Below are 23,205 nucleotides of genomic sequence, written 5' to 3'. Positions count from 1 at the left end.
TTTGAGACGGAGTTTCACTCATGTTACCCAGGCTGGAGTGCAATGGCGCGATCTCGGCTCACCGCAACCTCCGCCTCCTGGGTTCAGGCAATTCTCCTGCCTCAGCCTCCTGAGTAGCTGGGATTACAGGCACGTGCCACCATGCCCAGCTAATTTTTTGTATTTTTAGTAGAGACGGGGTTTCACCATGTTGACCAGGATGGTCTCGATCTCTTGACCTCGTGATCCACCCGCCTCGGCCTCCCAAAGTGCTGGGATTACAGGCTTGAGCCACCGCACCCGGCTTGACTATTATTTTAACAAATGTGTGATTGGCCAGGTACGGTGGCTGACTCCTGTAATTGCAGCACTTTGGGAGGCCAAGGTGGGTGGATCATGAGGTCAGGAGATCAAGACCATCCTGGCCAACACGGTGAAACCCCATCTCTACTAAAATACAAAAAATTAGCTGGGTGTGGTGGCATGCACTGATAGTCCCAGCTACTCTGGAGGCTGAGGCAGGGGAATCACTTGAACCCAGGAGGCAGAGATTGCAGTGAGCTGAGATCATGCCATTGTGCTCCAGCCTGGCGACAGAGGGAGACTCCATCTCAAAAAACAAAACAAAACAAAAATAAATAATGTGTAATCAAATTTGCACATGCAATTTTTCTTTCCTTCTAAATGATGTCTTTCAGTTCTGAAGCACAGGATAATCAGATAATCTTTACAGCCCTCAGTAGCCAGGGTCAAAAGGCCATCTTGGTTAATGGTTAATGATTGCCTTGCAGTTACCACCATCCTGAGTGATCCCAACCCCATCTGGCTGGTGGGCAGGGCTGCAGATGCTCCATTTGTGATTAATGCTGTCATCCGATACCCTGTGGAAGTCATTTCATATCCTTTCTATTAAAGAGTCCATGGCAGGTCTGGGTGTGGTGGCTCCTGCCTTTCATGTCAGCACTTTGGGAGACTGAGGTGGGAGGATTGCTTGAGCCCAGAAGTTTACAATCAGCCTGGGCAAAATAGCAAGACCCTGTCTCTACCAAAAAAAAAAAAATTAGCCAGTCATAGTGGTGCACATGTGTAGTCCCAGCTACTTGGGATGCTGAGGTAGGAGGATTGCTTTAGCCCAGGAGTTCAAGGTTGCAGTGAGCTATGATTGTGCCACTGTATTCTAGCCTCAGTGACAGAGAGACCCTGTCTCTAAAAACAAACAACAACAACAACACACAAATCAATGGTAGCTTAGTTTTCAAAGGAGAATGATTCCTCAGTTGTCCCAAGTAGGAACACGTGGGAAGTTTTATCTTGGAAATCACTACAGAGTTATAACCTCATAGAAATGTCTGTGTCTTGGAAGTTTAGGCTACGTGATTCAAAAAATGACTATGTATGTCTGCTTTTCATACAGGAAAAAATAATTCATTTCTTGGTCCTATTTCTTTCCGAGCAATTCTTCTAGAAAAGAATCATCCATATTTATGTCTTAATAGTCATATATTATCGGCCGGGTGTGGTTGCTCATACCTGTAATCCCCACACTTTGGGAGGCTGAGGCAGGCAGATCACGAGGTCAGGCAATCTAGACCAGCCTGGCCAATATGATGAAACTCTCTCTCTACTAAAAAATACAAATATTAGCCAGGACTGGCAGTGCATGCCTGTAATCCCAGCTACTCGAGAGGCTGAGGCAGAATAATTGCTTGAACCGGGGAGGCAGAGGTTGCAGTGAGCCAAGATGGTGCCACTGCACTCCAGCCTGGGCAACAGAGTGAGACTCTGTCTCAAAAAAAGAAAATCATAGATTATCCCTTTTATGCTAAGGTTATGTGAAACATTCTTCCCAGTCCCTGTCTGATCTAAACTTTGGTTTAATTTTGACTTGTGTTAACTAATAGGAAATGAAACCAACACCAACAGTGCAGAGAAGCAAACAGAAGGCATTTTAACTGGGGTCTTAGGAATTACAATTCCAGAGACACAAATCTAGGAATCAGCTAATTTGTGTTCTATCCAGGCACAATTAGGCAGGGGCTTATAACAGTATTGTAAGTTTACACAACTGGAAGATTTTAGAGGAGTCCCTGATTGAGGATGGCTAACAACTCAGGATGTCTCTAGTCCATGATCAATCTAGTTTGCTTAGCAGGTTGTCTGATTAGGAGGTTGGTGATCAGGCTTAGTATATAAATAGTTCAAATCACATGTGGCAGGTTTTTACCATTTGGCCAAGTTAAGCACGTCAGCTTCCATCCAGGTGTGTACATGACAGAGGTCCGACTCCTTATGCCATCCTGCCTCCTTTCTAGATCCCTCTGCCACGGCCAGTTCCATCTTGGATTTTCTCTTCATACTTAACACCATGTGACCCTCCACTCCTTAACTGTCCATACTTATCAGCCAGGATTCTGGGAGATGGTAAAGTTCGCCTGGGTGCAGTATGTCAGCATCCTGCTTATCTTCCTCTGGGTGTTTGAAAGAATCAAGATCTTCGTGTTTCAGAATCAGGTGGTGACCACCGTCCCTGTGACAGCGACGCCCCGGGGAGAAGTGTGGAAGGAGCACTTATCCTAGGAAGGCTGTTTCTGAGGGCTCAGCAGGACCGTTGGTGCTTCATTGTCATCTCCTGGGAACATCTTAGGATATTTCTGAAAGAGCCCAGGGGACACATGCGGGCTTGTGTGCTCTTCCCCTCGGAGACAAAGAACAGTTCTTCCGTTTGCTCTCTACAAGTTCCATATCTTCAGAGCTCCTGCAGAATCACCAGGGAGTAGTTTGTGGAAAGGTCTGAGGGTTCCTGGAGGCTGTAATTAGCTTTTTGGGTTTTTCTTCTTTGCCTTAGCGTTGAATTTCAGGAGAAAATTGCAGTCAGTTCAGACATCTTGGAAAGAGTCCCATCTCTGGTCAAGCAGAGACTTTTCCTCTGTTGAGTGAGAAACACACTGTGCATTTCTTCCTTCTACTGTGAGCCACTCTTACTCTTTTCAGGGCTCCCTTGTGACAAACATGCCAATCACTAGCACTTTGCACCCCTGGGCCTCTCCATTTCCCATTCAGAGCTTTGATTTCCAGAGCTGAGGCCTTTCACTGCAGACCTAGAGGGGCAGGGCCCAAGGGGGAGGCCCACCTTGGCACAGGCATGAGGGAGGGCCGCTGAAGGACACTCGGACCGTCCACCTGCCTCGGCCCGAAAGTCAGTCATCTGTCATCAGCTCAGCGGAGCAGCCCTGGATGCCTGCCTGCCTGTGGCTGGCTCTTTGCCCTGTTTTGCCCTCTGTCTGCGCCCCTGGATGGCAGGCTGAAGTCAGAGGGGCTGTTCATTCCCAGCCCCCTCAGCAGCACTGGGGGAAGAAAAGATTGTCACAACAGGTTCTTTCTGGCCCTCACTCAACAGCCTGGGCACTTGGCCCTCCTCCTCCTTGACAGCCCTCCCGCTTCTGGAAAGGACAGGGGTGACAAGAGTTGGTGTTGGGATTGGCTCCCACTGCCTGACAACCACAAGTTTATTTGGAAGGCTAGCGGGAAGCCCAGCGGCTTGTGTTTCCCTTGACTAAGGAACAGGGTGCTCATTAGAGTGGGGCGGGCAGCTTTGGGAAGGACACAAGAAGCAGTGAGGGAGTAAGGAGGATGCTGGCCCGGGCAGGCCAGTCCAGCCTGGCCACTAGCAGAATGCCAAGCAGTCCAGCTGGATTACCAGGGTGGCTGAGCAAGTGTCTGCGGGAGCAGAGATGGCTGGAAGGGGCCTCTGCACATGGAAGACGGCTTGTTCAGCCTGTTCACCTCCTGAGGACGCGAGCCGTCTCCTCTAAGGACAGATGGAGCTGCTTCCTGATCCCAAGCAGGTCGTTGCCACTGGAAGACATGGCCTCTGTGATTTATGCATCATGCCCACAAACACACCTCTTAGTATGTGCCTCCGTTTACCTTGGAGATCAGCTCTCATCTCCAGCACTGTTTCCTTTAGGCTGACTAAAAACAGTTTTGGAAACAAAGCTATTGTCAAGTATACAAGCAGAGGAATTCCCTAACACTGTCCCCCTAGTCTTTTTTTTTTTTTTTCTTTTTAAATATTCAGGCTGTTTTATATGCCTAAATTTTTTTCTTGAGATCTAAATGAAAAATAGTTTCTTGTTTAAATTCTCATAAGGTGGCCGGGCGCGGTGGCTCAAGCCTGTAATCCCAGCACTTTGGGAGGCCGAGGCGGGTGGATCACGAGGTCAAGAGATCGAGACCATCCTTATCAACATAGTGAAACCCCGTCTCTACTAAAAATACAAAAAAATTAGCTGGGCATGGTGGCGGTGCCTGTAGTCCCAGCTACTCAGGAGGCTGAGGCAGGAGAATTGCTTGAACCCAGGAGGCGGAGGTTGCGGTGAGCCGAGATCGCGCCATTGCCTTCCAGCCTGGGAAAAAAGAGTGACACTCCGTCTCCAAAAAAAAAAAAAAAAAAAATTCTCATAAGGTAATGAGATATGGAAAGATGACAATATATGTGTAAACATTGGTTTGCATTTTATTAAATCATTCTCATGAAAATTTTGTGTAAAGAACACATGATGTTTTGTAATTTTCTAATTAAAATGTTCAAAATGAGGCCGAGCATGATGGTTCATCCCTGTAATCTCAACACTTTGGGAGGCCAAGGCAGGAGGATCACTTGAGGCCAGGTGTTTGAGGCTGCAGTGAGCTATGATCACACTACTGCACTCCAGCCTGGGTGACAGTGAGACCCTGTCTCTAAAGAAAAAAAAAAAAAGTCAAAATGGAAGATCACATGTACCTTTTTCCAGGGAAGGGGTTTGGAATGGGGAAGAATAGGGAGGGCAGAGGTTGCACATGCCTGTCTTCATTATTCATAAGCAGCAGTACTTTACAAAGCCTCTGCCCGAAGACTTTGGAACTTGTGTTACGTCTTTGGTGAAAGTTCCCTGGTTCTTCTCGAAGTAAGTGAGTTTTTAGTGGAATTCACATGCCATGTGAAAGCCACATGCTGGATAATTACAACTGCATCTGGTTATTAAATTATTTACAGATCAGATGTTGATAGTTTCTGACTCTGAATCACAGCATAACTGCAAGAAGTGAAAAGGCAATAAATATACAGGATTTTATTAACTCAGCTCTGACCCATAGCTAAGTTAACGTTTGATATTGCTGAATATTTGGAAGCAGAAAGACTCCTGATTTTGCAAAATGATTAGTACAGTTTCAGCTTAAGTCAGATGAGACCCCCCCTAATATCCCGTCATGAAAGGCTAAAAACTAATTCTTTCTTTACTTGTTGCCCAGGCTTGAGTGCAATGGTGCCATCTCTGCTCACGGCAACCTCCACCTCCAGGGTTCAAGCGATACTCCTGCCTCACCCTCCAGAGTAGCTAGGATTACAGTTGCCTGCCACCACGCCTGGCTAATTTTTGTATTTTTAGTAGTGACGGGGTTTCACTGTGTTGGCCAGGCTGGTCTTGAACTCCTGACCTCTAGTGATCCACCTGCCTCGGCCTCCTAAAGTGCTGGGTTCACAGCAGTTTGATCACGGAAGTTATTAAGGTTGGCATTGTGGCACACATCTTTCTAATCTTTTTTGTTGGCATCTTTTTAGTATTATAAACAATACTTCTATAAACCTTGTGTAGAAATCCTTGTTGCTGGTTTATTTCCTTAAGATATATTCAAAAAACTTACGACCATTGTTAAGGATCATAATTCATTGCGAAACCACAGCCGGGAAAGACTGTGCAAATTTCTACTCCAGCAGCGCAGACTTCTTGTTTGATACCGCCATGGGTTACAGTACCTCCGAGTGCTCTGTCCTTTTCAGTTGGCTGGGCTCTGCCCTGTTCTTTGTTTGTTTTAGAGATGGAGACTCACTTTGTCACCCAGGCCGGAGTACAGTGCCCACGTTTCATCACGCTGGCCAGGCTGGTCTTGAACCATCTCAAGTGATCTGCCAGCCTCACCTCCCAGAGTGCCGGGATTACAGTTGAGTGCCACCATGCAATGCTGTCCTGACCTGTTATCTGTCAAGGGTGGGTGAGGATCTTTTATTTCCTGAAACATATCCTGCTATGAAGCTGTGCCTCTGGGCAGAGGCTAGGGCAGGGAGGGCCCAGCTCCTAAGGCCACCTGGTCTCTCCACCCCTCCCAGATACAGCACTACTGCAGCAGGCCCCTGTGTCACCCAGGTTTCTGGGTCTTGGCTTAGGGCTGAGGCTGGGGCCTCGGGAAGGGTTTGGACTCCAAGTCACTTTGCGGCAAGGATGCCTCCAGGAGCAAGGAGGGCCAAGATTAAGATTCAACTTCCTTCACTAAGGCCTTTGTTATTTTGCGGTTAGATGAGAGGTGACTCAGCCAGCACCCTTTGACATCCTTGCCTCTCAAAGCCCCAGCCTACCTAAGCCCTCCTGCTGCGCCCTCAGCCGGCGCCCCTCCCCCGAGGTGTGGCTCCTCTGTCAGGGGTGGGGAGAGGGAGTTAGGGGCAAACCGGTTCCATCCTTCCCCTACCGCCCGGGCTCCTATTGGCCACGCCTGAAAGCGCCACATAGTGTGCGCTCCAGGCTAGCAGCACCGGGCAGCAACGAGGGTTGCCGGCCACAGTGCCAGGCTCCGGAGGGGGCTCTGGGCCGGGTACCTCCCTGCGGTAGCCCCAGGACACCCCCACCCTCCACATCCCATTCAGATTCGCTCTGCCTCGAGTCTTCAGGAGCTTCCAGTGGCTTGGTCCCCTGACTCCCATCCATGCCTCTTAGAGCCCTTTTCCCGGCCTCACAGGCTTTCCCGTCTTAGTCTTGGGACCTTAAGGAGCAAGTCAGCCCTGCGGACCGTCCCAGTGAAGAGAAGGAGCTGGCTGTGCGGTGGAACTTGGAAGAGACGACGTCTGGGAGCCTTTGCTGAGCCCAGGGAGAGAGGCGTCCCACTCCCTGCTGCGCCAAGTAGGGCAGAGACTCCAAGCTTCGAGGTACGTTGGTTCTTTACTCTCCACGGGGGATGTCCCCACACTTGGGTGGGCTGGGAGCCGGACCAGTGACACAGTTGGGGATGCTCCTCTGTCTTCACTGGGGACCTGGGTTGGCGGGAAGAGCTGGGGTGCTTTTCCATCAGCAGCTGGAAAGCTGGGGCTTCAGCTGCACATGGGATCCTCACTGAGGGGGTCTTTTGTTTCCATACTTGGCTTTTAAAGGGCATGTCTTTCAAAAGCTTTCGGTAGAGTACTTGAGAAAAAGTAGCTTGGTGAGTTAATTTGGAACCAGACTCAGGAGAATTGGAATTGTGCCTCACTGCCCCTAGCAGCTTGATGTTGGGTTTCAGGACCGGGCCCTCTGGGCCATAGGACAGGTGCCTAGGAAATGTTTTTGTTTGCTTGTTTGTTTTGCGACAAAGTCTGGCTTTGTCACCCAGGCTGAAGTGCAGAGGTGATCTTGGCTTACTGTAACCTCCGCTTCCCAGGCTCAGACGATTTCCTGCCTCAGCCTCCCCAGTAGCTGGGATTACAGGTGCCGGCCACCACACCCCAGCTAATTTTTGTATTTTTAGTGTTACACCATGTTGGCCAGGCTGGTCCGAACTCTTCAGGTATATATCCCCACCCCCCCAACCCCTGCCGAATCCTGCCTCAGCCTCTGGGGGTGGGAGTACAGGGCTGAGCCCTCGGACGGACCCCAAACTTTTTTTTTTTTTTTTTTTTTAGATGGAGTTTCTCTCCTGTTGCCCAGACTGGAGTGCAGTGGTGCAATCTCGGCTCACTGTGTCCTCTGCCTCCTGGGTTCAAGCGATTCTCCTGCCTCAGCCCCCAAGTAGCAGGGATTACAGGCACCTGCCACCACACTCCACCTAATTTTTATATTTTTAGTAGAGAGAGGTTTCCCATAGCGTTGTGATACTTTATAAGCCACTGCACCCGGCCTCTAGGAAATGTTGACTTTTCTTTCTCCTCCCTTTTACACAGAGGCAAGGCAGTCAAGAACTGCATTTTTGGCCAGGCACCATGGCTCAACGCTCGTAATCCCAATACTTTGGGAAGCCGAGGTTGCGATGCCCCCATGTCTACTTTCAGAATTTTGTGTGACCTCTATGTACTACTTTTCTGAAAATTAAACATGTAATAAATATGTGCCCCCAGAAAAGAATCAAAAAAGGGAAGAATTTAGAGTGAGAGGGGATAGTCCTTCCAGGATGGAAAAGTTCACTGGACCAAGGCTTAGGAGTGTGACCTGCCATAGAGCCCTGTGCTGGGAGTCTGGCTCTTGGACTTAAGCCCCTGCCCTGCGTCTTTCTCACTGGATATTCATGTCTCTGATCCCCACTGCTTCAATTGAAACAGTCAGGGATGGTCGATTCTGCCTCCTCGGAAGGATAACATTGAGTCATGAAGGTGAAAGTGCATATCACAGTGCCTGCCTGACTGGTTCTTCCTAACTGAATCCTTGGCCAGTTGTCCACTGTGCTGATCTTATCAGAAAGCTCCCAGTGAGGAGCTGGTCTTCTGGAGACTCTGTGTGGCATAGGGTGATTCAACCACCTTCTTTTTTTTTTTTTTTTTTTTTTGGGTGGGTTTTCCCTCCTCGCCCGGGTGAGAGTGAGTGAGTGCGATCTCGGCTCACTGCAACCTCCGCCTCCCAGTTCAAGCGATTCCCCTGTCTCAGCGTCCCAAGTAGCTGGGACTACAGGTGCCTGCCACCATGCCCAGCTAATTTTTTGTATTTTTAGTAGAGATGGGGTTTCACCATGTTGGCCAGGATGGTCTAAATCTCCTGACCTCGTGATCCACCCGCCTCGGCCTCCCAAAGTGCTGGGATTACAGGCATGAGTCACCGCGCCCAGCCAACCACCTTCTTAAGAAGACCTCTGGCTTTCCTGGAACACAGGTAAACACCTTGGCTTGGGATCAAGATCCTCCCTACCCAGGCAGGGCTGGGCTGGCCAGGGCAACTGTGTTTGGCACAGAGCAGCAGGGTCCTGCACTCTGCAGGGAGCAACCACAGGTGGGAGAGGCCCACAGCCTGGGATCAGAGGTGCCAGGAGCTTAGGAACAGGAGCCCTGGGGTCCCAGCCTTCCTGCTGTGTCTCCAGGCCTTGAGTCCTTCCCCTGAAAAATGACATCATCATGCCCACCTCAGGGCCTGTTGAGTTAAATCATCCAGTGGACTTGAAGCAGCTAGCACTTGTGACCACTGAAGTCAGCAAATAATGAGTTCCCTTCCTCTCTGGCACTGTGTTGGCAGGGGAGCCCACCATCCATCAGCCAGCACTGGAAAATGTATAGTCACACGTGCAGAGGAGATGGAGGGCTATGCTCCCCATCTTCCAGGTTTTGCAGGAGTAGGTGTGGGGATCCAGAAGATAGCTCGGGAGTCAGCAGGTGACAGAGCTGTTGGGCATCCTCCACTCACTCCTGTCCCCACAATGAGAGGAAGGAGCTGAGGTGGGATCTGCTCTGAATTAGACCCTGGCTTCTCTCTGTGGTGACCTGGACGGGGGAGGGGAAGGCAGGGAGCAAAGGATGCAGGAGCAAGGAGGAAACTTCCAGGCCCCTCCCTTCCAGAGTCCCCCAGCCTTGAGATCATTGCAGAAGCAACAGCTGCAAAGAGAAGAGCACTTTGGAACCTTGGAATGCAGGAGGCCAGCTCAGTGTTCCTTCCACCCTGTGAGACATGCATGACATTCTTTTTTTTTTTTTTTTTTTTTGAGGCAGTCTCCCTCTGTTGCCCAGGCTGAAGTGCAGTGGCGTGATCTGAGCTCACTGCAGCTTCCACCTCTTGGGTTCAAACGATTCTCCGGAGTAGCTAGGACTACAGGCATGCACCACCACGCCCCGCTAATTTTTGTATTTTGAGTAGAGATGGGGTTTCACCATATTGGCTGTGTTGGTCTCGAACTCCTGACCTCATGATCCACCCACCTTGGCCTCCCAAAGTGCTGGGATTACAGGCATGAGCCACCGCACCCGGCCAGTATACGTGACATTCTTAAGGTCCACTAAAGGCTCAGGTGTGGTTGGAGGCTAAAGGATGGCCTTTGAGATACTGGGATTGGAAGGGTAGGTGGCCTGTGGGTGTCTCCTCTGGGGGAAGACTCCCCAGGTGGAAGGGGTTCTTGCTCTCCAGAGGTAGCTTAGCACAGTGACATTAACAGTGACAGGGGCATGTGTGTAAGAAACGCTTCCCCAGGCTCTCTCTTCATAGGTGTTTGCAGTAGCATCCATCACAGCATCTCTAAGAGGTTAAATGTTGCAAATCCAATTCTACAGAGGTGGAAATTGAGCCTCAGAGAAGTTACGTCGCTTGCCCCAGGCCCCATAGCTCCCAGTGACAGTGCTAGGACTCAGAGCCAGCTCTCTCACCTCCATCCAGCAGGAGACCCCGCCAGTTTCCAGCCATTTGGAGAAATGCCCTACTCAGACTCATTCAACCTCAGCAAGCCTGGTGGTGCTCTGACATCCGCCAAACCCCCATCAAGCCCTTAAGCTCCACAACCCAAAAGGGTCTCTCTATGAGGTATCCTGAAGCAAAAGACAGGCAGGGCAACTCTGCTCCCACCCTGGGGAGCTTTCTCTGTACGGGGCTGTCTCTCTGTTTGGGGCTCTGATCTCTCCTTCCTGCCTTGCCGCGTGTCGAGGCATCTCCCATGGAGTTGTGATCAGCATTGCAGCACTCCCAGCAGCCCTGAGCCGTGGTGAGTCCCCTCAGCTGGCCGGACAGTACTCTACTGTCACCTCTCTGCTTCTCTGGCTCCATCCCAGCTCCCCACCATCTGGTCTCCTTGCAAACCCGCAAGACTCCAGGACGCCGTCCCTCTGGAGTCCATGCTGCCTTCAGCACTTCACTCCCCACCAGTGATGGCGACATTTGGTGTTCTTTGTCCACTTTATTTACTTGCTTATTTTTAATTACAAAAGTTTTATACTGGCTGGGCGCGGTGGCTCACGCCTGTAATCCCAGCACTTTGGGAAGCCAAGGCGGGTGGATCACCTGAGGTCAAGAGTTCAAGACCAGCCTGACCAACATGGAGAAACCCTGTCTCTACCAAAAATGTAAAATTAGCCGGGCTTGGTGGCGCATGCCTGTAATCCCAGCTATTCTTGAGACTGAGGCAGGAGAAACACTTGAACCCAGGAGGCGGAGGTTGCAGTGAGCCAAGAGATGCCACTGCACTCCAGCCTAATCGACAGAGCGAGACTGTGTCTCAAAACAAAAGAAAGAAAGATGGGCATGGTGGCTGATGCCTGTAATCCAAGCACTTTGGAGGCCAAGGCGGGCGGATCACCTGAGGTCAGGAGTTCAAGACCAGCCTGACCAACATGGTGAAACCCTGTCTTTTAAAAAAAAAAAAAGAAAAAGAAAAAAGAAAGATAATATTTACCTATCTCTACAGATAGCTAGCCTGTAGGTATGTAAGTAGGTGGGTGGGTAGATAGTTCCATGGATATCCCATAGTCTTCTGCAGCTGTACATCAGCTCTGAGCACAGTCTATATTCTGGTATGTCTTGACTCCATATTCCTGGGAAAGCCCTCAGCTGAGACCGTAGGGGTCTTTGGAGGTGCAGTGGGTAGGGTAGTTGAATTCGAGGGCTGTTCCCTGAGGGCACTGGGCAGTAATTGGGGCATGGGATGGGCATGAGGGCCCCGTCCCTAAACATTGCTCACTCCACCCCAAGGCCCCCAGCTGCCAGCATGCGGCTGCCTCGCTTCTCCAACAAGACAGTGACCACGCTCCTCCTGGCACAGACTATCTGCCTCCTGTTCTTTGTCGCCTACCAGCCAGGACCCTCTTCCCCCGCGGAGTCAGGCGGCGAGCGTGTGCACGTGCTGGTACTGTCCTCATGGCGCTCGGGCTCGTCCTTCGTGGGCCAGCTCTTCAGCCAGCACCCCGACGTCTTCTACCTGATGGAGCCCGCGTGGCACGTGTGGACCACACTGTGGCGGGGCAGCGCCACAACGCTGCACATGGCCGTGCGCGACCTGGTACGCTCCGTCTTTTTGTGTGACATGGATGTGTTTGACGCCTACATGCCACAGAATCGAAACCTGTCCGCCTTTTTCAAGTGGGAGGTGAGCCGCGCGCTTTGCTCGCCACCCGCCTGCAGCGCCTTTCCCCGAGGTGCCATCAGCAAGGAGAACGCATGCAGGACTCTGTGCACACGGCAGCCCTTCAGCCTGGCCGAGGAGGCCTGCCGTTCCTACAGCCACGTGGTGCTCAAGGAGGTGCGCTTCTTCAACCTGCAGGTGCTCTACCCGCTGCTCAGGGACCCCGCTCTCAACCTGCGCATCGTGCACCTGGTGCGCGACCCGCGGGCCGTGCTGCGCTCCCGGGAGGCGGCGGCCCAGCTACTAGCACTTGACAACGGCATTGTGCTGGGCACCAATGGCAAGTGGGTGGAGGACGACCCTCACCTGCACCTGATGCGGGAGGTGTGCCGCAGCCATGTGCGTATCGCCGAGGCCGCCACACTCAGGCCGCCACCCTTCCTGCGCGGCCGCTACCACCTGGTGCGCTTCGAGGACCTGGCGCGGGAGCCGCTGGCAGAGATCCGGGCACTCTACGCTTTCACCGGCCTGAGCCTCACGCCACAGCTCGAGACCTGGATCCACAACATCACCCACGGGTCAGGGATCGGCAAGGCATTCGAGGCTTTCCAGACTTCGTCTAGGAATGCGCACAACGTCTCCCAGGCCTGGCGCCATGCGCTGCCCTTCACCAAGATCCGCCATGTGCAGAAGGTGTGCGCCAGTGCACTGCAGCTGCTGGGCTACCTGCCTGTGTACTCTGAGGACGAGCAGCACGACCTCACTGTGGATCTGGTGCTGCCACGACGCCCAAAACAATTCAGCTGGGCATCCTCTGACTCTGAGAACTCTGGACCCTAGAGCAGGCCCCAAATTGTGGTCACCAGGCCCAGGAGGCGACTGCCTGGTGGAGAGGGAGCTGGGGCGCACAGGGAAGCAGGCCCTTAACTGTTAACTGGGAGTTTGGAGTCCTCCCCAGGAATAGGCAAGGACTGCACGTTTCTTTCTCTCCTGGTTCTCGGTTTTCCATTGAGTCCTCTGTAGCTGCCTTCTCATCAGGTGCTCTCTTCATGGAAAGCAACACTTGCCTCTACCTCTCTGGGAACATGGAGTAAGTTCTGCTACATTAAATTAAATATGTTCCAGACCACATGTGGTGGCTCACACCTGTAATCTCAGTACTTTGAGAGGCTGAGGCAGGTGGATCACATGAGGTCAGGAGTTCGATACCAGCCTGGCCAACATAGTGAAATACCCTCTCTACTAAAAATACAAAAATTAGCAGGGTATGGTAGCACACACCTGTAATCCCAGCTACGTGGGAGACTGAGGTGGGAGAATCACTTGAACCCGGGAGGTGGTATTTGCAGTGAGCTGAGATCTCACCACCACACTCCAGCCTGGGTGACAGAATGAGACTCCATTAAAAAGAAAATTTACATTTGCTCAAAAATCCTGTAATCTAGTGAACTGTAACCTCATTTTTTTCTCTTATCATTTTTTTATTGTGTGATTCCATTTATTTAAAGCTGAAAAAAACAGAAAAACTAGTCTATGGTGGTAGAGGTCAGAATAGGGGATACTTTGGCCACGTGCAGTGGCTCACGCCTGTAATCTCAGCACTTTGGGAGGCCAAGGCAGGCGGATTGCCTGAGGTCGGGAGTTCAAGACCAGCCTGGCTAACATGGTAAAACCCTGTCTCTAATGAAAAATACAAAAAATTAGCCAGGCACTGTGGCATGTGCCTGTAATCCTACCTACTCCAGAGGCTGAGGCAGGAGAATTGCTTGAACCCAGGAGGCAGAGGTTGTAGTGAGCCAAGATCATGCCAGTGCATTCTAGCCTGGGTGACAGAGCGAGACTCTGTCTAAAAAAAATAAATAATAAAGCATAAAGAGGCCAGATACAGTGGCTCATGCCTGTAATCCCAGCACTTTGGGAAGCCAAGGTGGGAGGATCACCTGAGGTCGGAAGTTCAAGTCCAGCCTGACCAATTTGACAAAACCCTGTCTCTATTAAAAATATAAAATTAGCTGGGCACAGTGGCACATGCCTGTAATCCCAGCTACTCAGGTGGCTGAGGCAGGAGAATCGCTTGAATCCAGAAGACAGGGGTTGCGGTGAGCCGAGATCGTGCCATTGCACTCCTGCCTGGGAGACAGAGAAAGACTCTGTCTCAAAAAGAAAAAGAAAACGTAAAGAATCATCCAACTAAGATGAAATTGTGAATTGTGAACTCAATACCAAAACAAAACAAGTCCATTACGATGGTGACCGAAAACGGGGTCAGGGTCCAAGGCTTTGGTCAATCTCTCAAAACTGAGAGGCTGACCAAAAGGCAGAGATGTTTAAATTCAATTAAATTTGGCCCAAAACTGCTGCCAATATCTGTTGAACTGCAACCTAACTTAGTATTTACATAAACTGCCTCCCAACTGAGACTATATTCTTGCAACAAATAGCTGAGTCTCAGCAAGTCACAACAGCTGTGCTTAACCAGTCGCAGGCTGCCAACTGATCAGACTGTGTCCAGATAAGGCAAATGCTGAGCTGTATCCATCAGACCATTACTGTGTTACTTCAATACATTTGGCCTGCCCATGTTGCTGGGTGGAGCACTCCGAACCTTTACTGGTTCAGGATGCTGCCCAATTCATACATTTTCTTTGCTCAAATAAAGTCTACTTAATTTAATTCGCCTATTGTTTTTCTATTAACAGTCCTGATGACTTGGCGGTGACCCAACTCCTTCTTTCCCCTCAACTCTTTCCTCTCTTGGAATGCATCCTGCAGCAGCTGAAAGAGGTGCCCCAGGCCCAGCTGGGAGCAAAATCTGGTGATAATGCTTCTGAACATCCCACATGCACCACATACATGCACCTCCTCCACACACACACACACACACACACAGTCACTCACATGCACACACAGCCTGGACTCTGTTCCCCTTATGTCCCTGGCACCACACTCCATCAAAGCCTTGACTTTTATATTCCTCTCTGTCTTCAGTGAGAAAGAGGTGTATCAGGCCAGGTGCGGTGGCTCACGCCTGTAATCCCAGCACTTGGGGAGGCTGAGGTGGGTGCATCACTTGAGGTCAGGAGTTCAAGACCAGCCTGGCCAACATGGTGAAAACCTGTCTCTACCAAAAATATAAAAAATAAGGTGTGGCGGTGCGCGCCTGTAATCCCAGCTACTTGGTAGGCTGAAAGGGGAGAATTGCCTGAACCTGGGAGGCAGAGGTTGCAGTGAGCTGAGATCGCATCACTACTCCATCCTGGGTGACAGAGTGAGACTCCATCTCAAAAAAAGAAAAAAAAAGAGATATATTAGCCTTGAAGCTGAAACCCACTAGAGGATCCTTTGAGCTTTAGATGCCTCTTGTCTTGTGGTCTTCTCCTGGACTCTCTCTACTCTACCTCCCAGGAGGCCACATCACCTTGTCCAGATAAGGTAAACCTTTGAAATTTTTTTTTTTGAGACAAAATCTCACTCTGTTGCCCAGGTTGGAGTGCAGTGGTACCATCTCGGCTCACTGCAACCTCCCTATCCTGGGTTCAAGCCTATTCTCCTGCCTCAGCCTCCGGAGTAGCTGGGATTACAGGCGTGTGCCACCACACCCAGCTGATTTTTGTATTTTCAGTAGTGACGGGGTTTCACCATGTTGGCCAGGCTGGTCTCAAACTCCTGATCGCAAGTGATCCACCCACTTTGGTTTCCAAAAGTGCTTGGATTACAGGAGTGAGCCACTGTGCCCGGCCAGATGAACCTTTGATTTATACTGACATGAAATAGCCTACCTACAGAAATGAATTTAATTAATAATTCACCTGTGTGATACAGATTAGAGTTTATAGCCTGTAAGCTTGAAAAGCAAACTCAGAAGGGAAGGGGCTTTTCCAAGGTCATGTGGTAAGAAGGATTAAAGGAAGAAAGGAATTTTGCTGTGGGGCTTCAGTAGGGAGAAGAGGGTGAAGCAGACTTGCGGAGACCTGCTCCTGGGTGAGAAGGGTCAGATTTTTCCCATTTTAATTGCTTTAGGGAAGAGCAGGCAGAGTCACGGCCAGGGACACAGCCGAGAGATAGATAGAGGAGGCTGTGAATGCTGAGACCAGAGCTTATCATCCTGGACAAGCCTGAAGGGAGGCAGTAAGTGGGAAAGGTGAGAAGGGGCTGGGGGGGCCTGGCAGAGCAAGAGGGGGGCAGCAGGATCAGTGCCTGGAAGGCAGGGGCGGCGGGTTGGTCATGGGGAGTGGAACTCATCGGGCTTGCTGGGAGGTTGGAAGAGAAATGGCTCTGGGCTGGATCTGTCTTCCATTGGTTCTTCTGGGCCAGGCCTTGGAGGAGAGCAGAGGAAGATCCCTGCCTGCGAGCCACATCACCTAGCTCTGGCGGCAAAGGGGCTTAGTAAAGGGATGCTGGATGTGTAGAGGGCTTAGTCCTGAGCTCAGGAAATGAGAGCCAGTAAGTGCCCAGTACATGTTTAAAAGAAAAGCTTGGGGCCTGGCGCGGTGGCTCACACTAGTAATCCCAGCACTTTAGGAGGCTGAGGCGGGCAGATCACGAGGTCAAGAGATCGAGACCATTCTGGCCAACATGGTGAAACCTGGTCTCTACTAAAAATACAAAAAATTAGCGGGGTGTGGTGGCGCGCACCTGTAGTCCCAGCTACTCAGGAGGCTGAGGCAGGAGGATCACTTGAACCTGGAAGGTGGAGCTTGCAGTGAGCACCTGTAGTCCCAGCTACTCAGGAGGCTGAGGCAGGAGGATCACTTGAACCTGGAAGGTGGAGCTTGCAGTGAGCCGAGATGGCGCCACTGCACTCCAGCCTGGTGACAGAGCGAGACTCTGTAGAAAGAAAAGAAAAGAGAAAGGAAAAGAAGAGAGAGAGGAAGGAAGTAAGGAAGGAAAAGGGAAAGGAAGGAAGGAAAGAAATAAAAGCTCACAGAACCCCTGGGAAGAATAAGGAAGCTGAATTAGCCACATAAATGAACTCAGATCACATTGGAACACAGAGCTGGTCTGGGAAGTGTGTTGGCTGCCACCAGAACTTCTGACCCTGTTACCTGTGAAATAAGGCAGTTACCCTCATGGTTGCCATCAGCTTCCAGGAGGGATGTTTGTGGTCACCAGCTTCTGATTCTCATCTGGCTTTTTTTTTCTTTTCTTTTCTTTTCTTTTTTTTTTTAAGATGGGGTTTCACCATGATGGCCAGGCTGGTCTTGAACTCCTGACCTCAGGTGATCCACCCACCTCGGCCTCCCAAAGTGCTAGGATTACAGGCATGAGCCACCGTGCCCGGCCCCTCATCCTGGTTTTGACCACAGACTGGGGGAACCTGGATTGTGGAGCCATATCCTGCCTGCAAAGCCAGCAGGGCAAGGGGGATCTGGTGTTTTCTGCTTTACGTGGAGGAAGCACAGATACATTAACCTTGAAGCTGACCCCCACCGGAGGACCCTCCAGCTTTAGAGGCTTCAGCCACACAAATCCTGCATCTTTCCCTGCTGACAGTAACATGGGCAGAGTGTTTAAAGCCACAAATGAAGCAATGGGTATTCTACAGCTTGAAAGATCTGTCTCTTCAGGCTGCTGTAGCAAAATACTTCAGACTGGGTAACTAATAAGCAACAGAAATTTATTTCTCACAGGCTGGGAAGTCCAAGATCAAGGAGCCAGTGGTGTCTGGTGGGGGGCTGGCTTTTTTTTTTTTTTTTTGAGATGGAGTCTCACTCTGTCACCCAGGCTGGAGTGCAATGGCTTGCTCTTGGCTCACTGCAACCTCTGCCTCCCGGGTTCAAGTGATCCTCCTGCCTCAGCCTCCTGAATAGCTGGGATTTACAGGCATGTACCACCACGCCCGGCTAATTTTGTATTTTTAGTAGAGACAGAGTTTCTCCATGTTGATTAGGGTGGTCTTGGACTCCGGACCTCAGGTGATCCGCCCTGCTTGGCTTCCCAAAGTGCTGGGATTACAGGTGTGAGCCACTGCGCCCAGCAGAGGGCTCCCTTTTTCACAGACAGTGACTTCTAGCTGTGTCCTCCGGTGGTAAAAGGAATGTGGCAGTTCTCTAGGGCAGTTTTATTTCATTTTATTTTTTTGAGACAGAGTTTTGCTCTGTCACCCAGGCTGGAGTGCAGTGGCGCAATCTTGGCTCACTGCAACCTCTGCTTCCCACGTTCAAGCGATTCTCCTCCCTCAGCCTCTCCAGTAGCTGGGATTATAGGCGCTCACCACCACTCATGGCTAATTTTTTTGTATTTTTACTAGAGACAGGGTTTCATCATGTTGGTCTAGGGCCTTTTTATAAGAGCACTAATCTCACTGAAAAGGGTTCCATCCGCATGATTGAATCACCTCCCAAAGGCTGCACTTCCTAGTACCATCACCCCAAAGGTGAGACCTTAAACGTATGAACTGGAGGGGACACAGGCATCCACACCACAATAGAAAGGCTGGGGTCACATAGATTTGTATGTGGACTGGGATTCCAATTGACACCTTTGACTTCAATGCTTGTGGTTCTACCAAGTAAACTGTACTGAGGATGAGGATGAACTGCTGCAAATGATCTCACGACAGTCTTGGAAGATCAGATCATTTGCTCCTGATAACAACATGGGTCTCTAGGGGTGAGGGAGCCCTCTTGGCATTGGCTACAAACATCTCAAGCCTCCGGTGAGCCCGGGTCTCCTACACCTTGAGGGATTTGTTGGGCAGTTGACAGGGGCATGGGGTCCCTGCTGATGCCCCTTCATGCATGTGTCTCACCACTGTCCTACCCACCCCTCGTCCTGTCCTGGCCAGTAGGAATAAAATAACCTGCAGACCCTGTCATGAAGGAGTCCACTGTCTTGTCGAGGAGTCAGCCTAGGAACAGAAAGTCCGAGTCAATGTGGTCTGCTCAGGCAACCAAGGATGGACAAGAGGCTCATGATGCCAGAGGCCAGGGAGAGGGAGAGGCTGATAGCTAGTACAGTCGAGGACGGCTTTGATGGGGGACTCAGAGCCCAGCCAGGCAGTGGTATCCCATAGGCTTCATTTGCCCCTGATTGGGTCACAGGTTTTACTGATGGCCGCAATGAATGGCCTCTCTGTATCCACATCCTTGCTATATGACTCATCCATTCTCTCCTGACTCCCAAGGTGCTAGTTCAGGGATGACTGGCTCCCAGATCTGTCCCCTGCACACGGGACACTGTCAGCAAGCCTCAGGGTGAGCCCTGGTCTCTGTGTGCATTGGTGACCCCCAGGTAAGCTCATGGTAAGCTCTGGTTGCTCGAGCGAAGCAGGCATTCTGGACAAGCCTCCGGTGAGCCCGGGTCTCCTTCACGTTATACACACTGAGCACGCATCTGGTTGCACCTCTGGGCCCACTGGGCTGCAGGCCAGCCTGGGATAAACCTAGATCAGGTTTCAAGACAAAGTCAGAGAGTGGCCTGGTTGGCTGGGGACAACAAAGCCAAAGCTGGGGACTCGGAGGAGGCAGATACTTGTATTGCTTGTCACATATGCCTTATCACCCAGGGATTATAGTCATGACAACAAAATTTTATTACAGGGGATTGCCCAGTGCTGTAATAGGGCAAAGACCTCTGGGTGGGTGTGGGGATGACTGGACTGAGGGCCACAGTTAATGGCTCATTGTATCAACACTTTGCTATGTGACCATAGCTCCTGCCATCAAGAGGTGGAGTCTCTTTCCGTGCCTTTGAATCTATGTTGGTCTTGTGACGTGCTTTGGCCAGTAGAATGTTGCACAAGTCCCAGTGTGTCAGTTTTGAGCTTGGCTTTGTAGAAAAGCCCTTATGATCTCTTCCCATCGTAGTTTTACCCGTCTTAGCTCCAGCCATCTTAGGCTTCAGCTGGAGGTCTGCTGTGGTTTGAATGTGTCCCCCAAAGTTCACATGTGGAAACCTGATCCCCAATGCATCAGTGTTGGGGATGTAAATGAAAAGTAGGATGGGCATGGTGACTCACACCTGTAATCCCACCACTTTGGGAGGCCGAGGTGGGTGGATCATGAGGTCAGGAGTTCAAGACCAGCCTGGCCAAGATGGTGAAACCCCGTCTCTACTAAAAAATACAAAAATCGGCCAGGCGTGGTGGTGGGTGCCTGTAATCCCAGCTACCCCAGAGACTGAGGCAGGAGAATTACTTGAACCCGGGAGGCAGAGGTTGCAGTGAGCCGAGATCACACCACTGCACTCCAGCCTGGGTGACGGAGCAAGACTCCATCTCAAAAAGAAAAAAGAAGATGAAAAGTGATTAGGCCATGATAAGGGCTCTACTTTCATGAATGGATTAATGTCATTTTGTCATTATTTCAGGAGTGAGTTTATCTTGAGAGTGATACCTTTTAAATGAAGGAGTTTGTTCTCTTTTTGTCTCTGTCCCCCTCTGTGCCCTTCCATCATATGATGTCTAGCAACATGGTGACACAGCAAGAAGGTCCTCGCCAGGTGTTTGCTCGCCAATCTTGGGTTTCCCCCAGCCTTCAGAAGTGTGAGCCAATAGATTTCTCTTTATTATCAATTACCTAGTCTCTAATATTCTGTTACAGCAACACAAAAGGGACTAAAATAGGCTCCTTAACAAAAAGATTCACAGATACAACCGTTTGTTTGTTTTGAGATAGTGTCTGGCTTTGTGGCCCAGGCTGGAGTGCAGTGGTGCCATCTCAGCTCACTGCAACCCCCACCTGCCCAACTCAAGCAATTCGCCCATCTCAACCTCCCAAGTAGCTGGGACTACAAGCACATCACTATGCCAGGCGAATTTTTGTATTTTGGGGGCTACATGTGTTTTACTACGTAGCCCAGTCTGATCTCTAACTCCTGTGCTCAAGCAATCCACCAGCCTCAGCCTTCCAAAGTGCTGCAAAATCACAGGCGTGAGCCACCCAAGAACAGTTCCTTAACACATGCAGCGTCTATCACACAGGGTAAGCCTAAATGAAAGGTAACAACACAGTAGCTCAGAACACTGCCTTATACAGCATCTTCCAAAAGACACAATAAATTTATAGAGAAATAACAGGACAAAAGAAAGTTTTAGGCCTCCAAAGGTGAGAAACTGTGCAAAGGTAAATATCCGAGAGGAAGCTGATGCGGCAGGATTTGTCTGCGGTGCCTCTGGTACCGCCTCTGGCTGGGCAGAGTTAAGGGTTGTCTCCAGTGAAGAACTTATACTGTGCCTTTAGGCAGAAAAGCGGGAGGGAAACCTGACCTTTTCCTGTAGTCTGCTTCTTAATTGCCTTCAGCTGACAATCTGACAATACTTTTTATGTGAAATAGGTATAATCTGGATCGACACCTCTGCTTTCTTCCACCTGAAGAGAACCTGCGTGCTGCTTCTTTGCTTCGGACCTCTGCCTCCCCCACAGAGAAACCCCAGGCCAGCCTGCTGGACAAGCAGGGACTGTGAGAAGGAGAGTTCGGGTGCCCCAATCCAAGACATCCTAGACCAGCCAGCCCCTCACCAGCCCCAGCTGATCAGCACACAACCACTTCTGCTACCTTCTGGTGGCCAAAGTGAGTAGGGCTCACCCAGATTCGGAGGTGGAAACAGTCCACCGCTTGACAGAAGTAGCTATAAAGACATATGAGCGAGACCAGCTGAGCCCAGCACTGCCAGCCAAGTCGAAGACTTTAGGACCAGCCACACAAGTTTGGTGGCCACACGTGGCCAGTGGCTCCATATTGGACAGTGGCAATCAGATTCCTCATTCTCATTACATTTGTATACCGTTCTGGCCCTGAGATATTTCTATATTTGCATATGACTAAGGTACTCTACAAGAGAAGAGCATCTACTTCATATTTGTATCCTTTGGAAGCCCAAAGAGACAGCAGAAGTTTTGACTTTTTAGTTGATCCTATACATTCAAGTTCCCAGTGTCTATCAGACTATGAAAGATGGAAGAGAGACTTACAAGGGCTCCCATTACCTAGCTCAGAGCGTGTGCTCAGGGCTCTTGAGCACTTCTCTTGGTTACATATGATTCAGATAACATTGGCTGCTTCTTAATATTAGTTTCAGCTGGGCACAGTGGCTCACGCCTGTAATCCCAGCACTTTGGGAGGCCGAGGCAGGCGAATCACGAGGTCAGGAGTCTGAGACCAGCCTAGCTAACATGGTGAAACCCCGACTCTATTAAAAATACAAAAAATTAGTTGGGCGTGGTGGTGGGCATCTGTAATCTCAGCTATTCAGGAGGCTGAGGCAGAAGACTTGCTTAAACCCAGGAGGTAGAGGTTGCAGTGAGCTGAGATCGTGCCACTGCATTCCAGCCCAGGAGACAGTGCTAGACTCCTTCTCAAAAAAAAAAAAAAAAAAAAAATTAGTTTCTCATGGCTTGATTCCTGGGAAGCATTATTCCTCCCATTTTAAGAGGGCAGCCAGTTGAGTGATTCAATGAGTCAGGCCCAGTATCGGGCCCTAGAGACACAGTAAGGGACAGAATACACATAGCCCTTGCACTTGTCCAGGGTACAGACACTAAACAAATAGTCAAACAGATTAAACACGCAATTATAGGTTTCAATTATGCTGTAAGCAAAAACAAAGCCAGGGACAGTGACTCGCACCTGTAATCCCAGCACTTTGGAAGACTAAGGCAGGAGCATTGCTTGAGGGTGTAAGTTCAAGAGCAGCCAGGCAAATGAATCTTGTGGGATACCGCTGTCAGGCTGGGCTCCGAGTCTGCCTCAAAACCTTCCTGGATCCCAGTAGTGAGACCCTGTCTCTACAACACATTTTTAAAAATTGGTACACGTCTTTAGTCCTAGCTAGTTGGGAGGCTGAGGCGGAAGTGTTGCTTGAGCCCAGAAATTCGAGGCTGCAGTGAGCTATCAGGTAGGTAGTGAGTTCTCCCCACACCCTTTACTGAATTATCTCACTCATCACATGCCACCGCACTCCAACCTGTGTGACACAGCAAGATATCATCTCTAATCAGAAAAAAAGGAAAGAAAACAGGCTGATACAAAATAAACCGGGCATGGTGGCACATGCCTGTAATCCCAGCTACTTGCAAGGATGAGGCAAGAGAATCGCTTGAACCCGGGAGGTGGAGGTTGTGGTGAGCCGAGATCACGCCATTGCACTCTGGCCTGGGCAACAAGAGCAAAACTCCATCTCCGACAAAAAAAAAAGAGTCTGCGTGAGGTGGCTCACGCCTGTAATCCCAGCTCTTTAGGAGGCCATGAAAGATGGATCCC

The 23,205-nt window shown here is 50.3% G+C and overlaps 2 protein-coding genes across 6 annotated transcripts in view; both read left to right on the top strand.

Annotated features, from left to right (window-relative positions):
• Positions 1–13,134, top strand: part of LOC116555643 (carbohydrate sulfotransferase 5-like) — a 22,420-nt gene extending 9,286 nt beyond the window's left edge. Inside the window, exons 1-3 of one of the 4 annotated variants that reach the window (XM_032284476.1) lie at positions 5,925–5,961; positions 6,751–6,937; positions 11,634–13,134. In XM_032284476.1, the coding sequence (XP_032140367.1) occupies positions 11,650–12,843 (1,194 nt within the window). In that variant the 5' untranslated portion in view covers positions 5,925–5,961; positions 6,751–6,937; positions 11,634–11,649 and the 3' untranslated portion in view covers positions 12,844–13,134. The other 3 variants (XM_032284475.1, XM_032284474.1, XM_032284473.1) reach the window with 3 other exon arrangements.
• The window catches only part of TMEM231 (transmembrane protein 231), a 45,480-nt gene extending 23,416 nt beyond the window's left edge, over positions 1–22,064 (top strand). Inside the window, exons 6-8 of one of the 2 annotated variants that reach the window (XM_032284479.1) lie at positions 771–876; positions 2,376–4,129; positions 4,445–4,576. In XM_032284479.1, coding sequence (XP_032140370.1) covers positions 771–876; positions 2,376–2,556 — 287 coding nt within the window. In that variant the 3' untranslated portion in view covers positions 2,557–4,129; positions 4,445–4,576. Of the gene's footprint in view, positions 1–770; positions 877–2,375; positions 4,130–4,444; positions 4,577–21,279 lie in introns of those variants that run through there. The other variant, XM_032284480.1, reaches the window with a different exon arrangement.
• The last annotated feature ends 1,141 nt before the right edge of the window (positions 22,065–23,205 follow it).

Source organism: Sapajus apella, unplaced genomic scaffold (assembly GCF_009761245.1).
Source record: "Sapajus apella isolate SASKATOON/1434 unplaced genomic scaffold, GSC_monkey_1.0 scaffold15, whole genome shotgun sequence".
NCBI lineage: Eukaryota > Metazoa > Chordata > Mammalia > Primates > Cebidae > Sapajus > Sapajus apella.
This window is presented reverse-complemented; position numbering and strand designations above follow the sequence as displayed.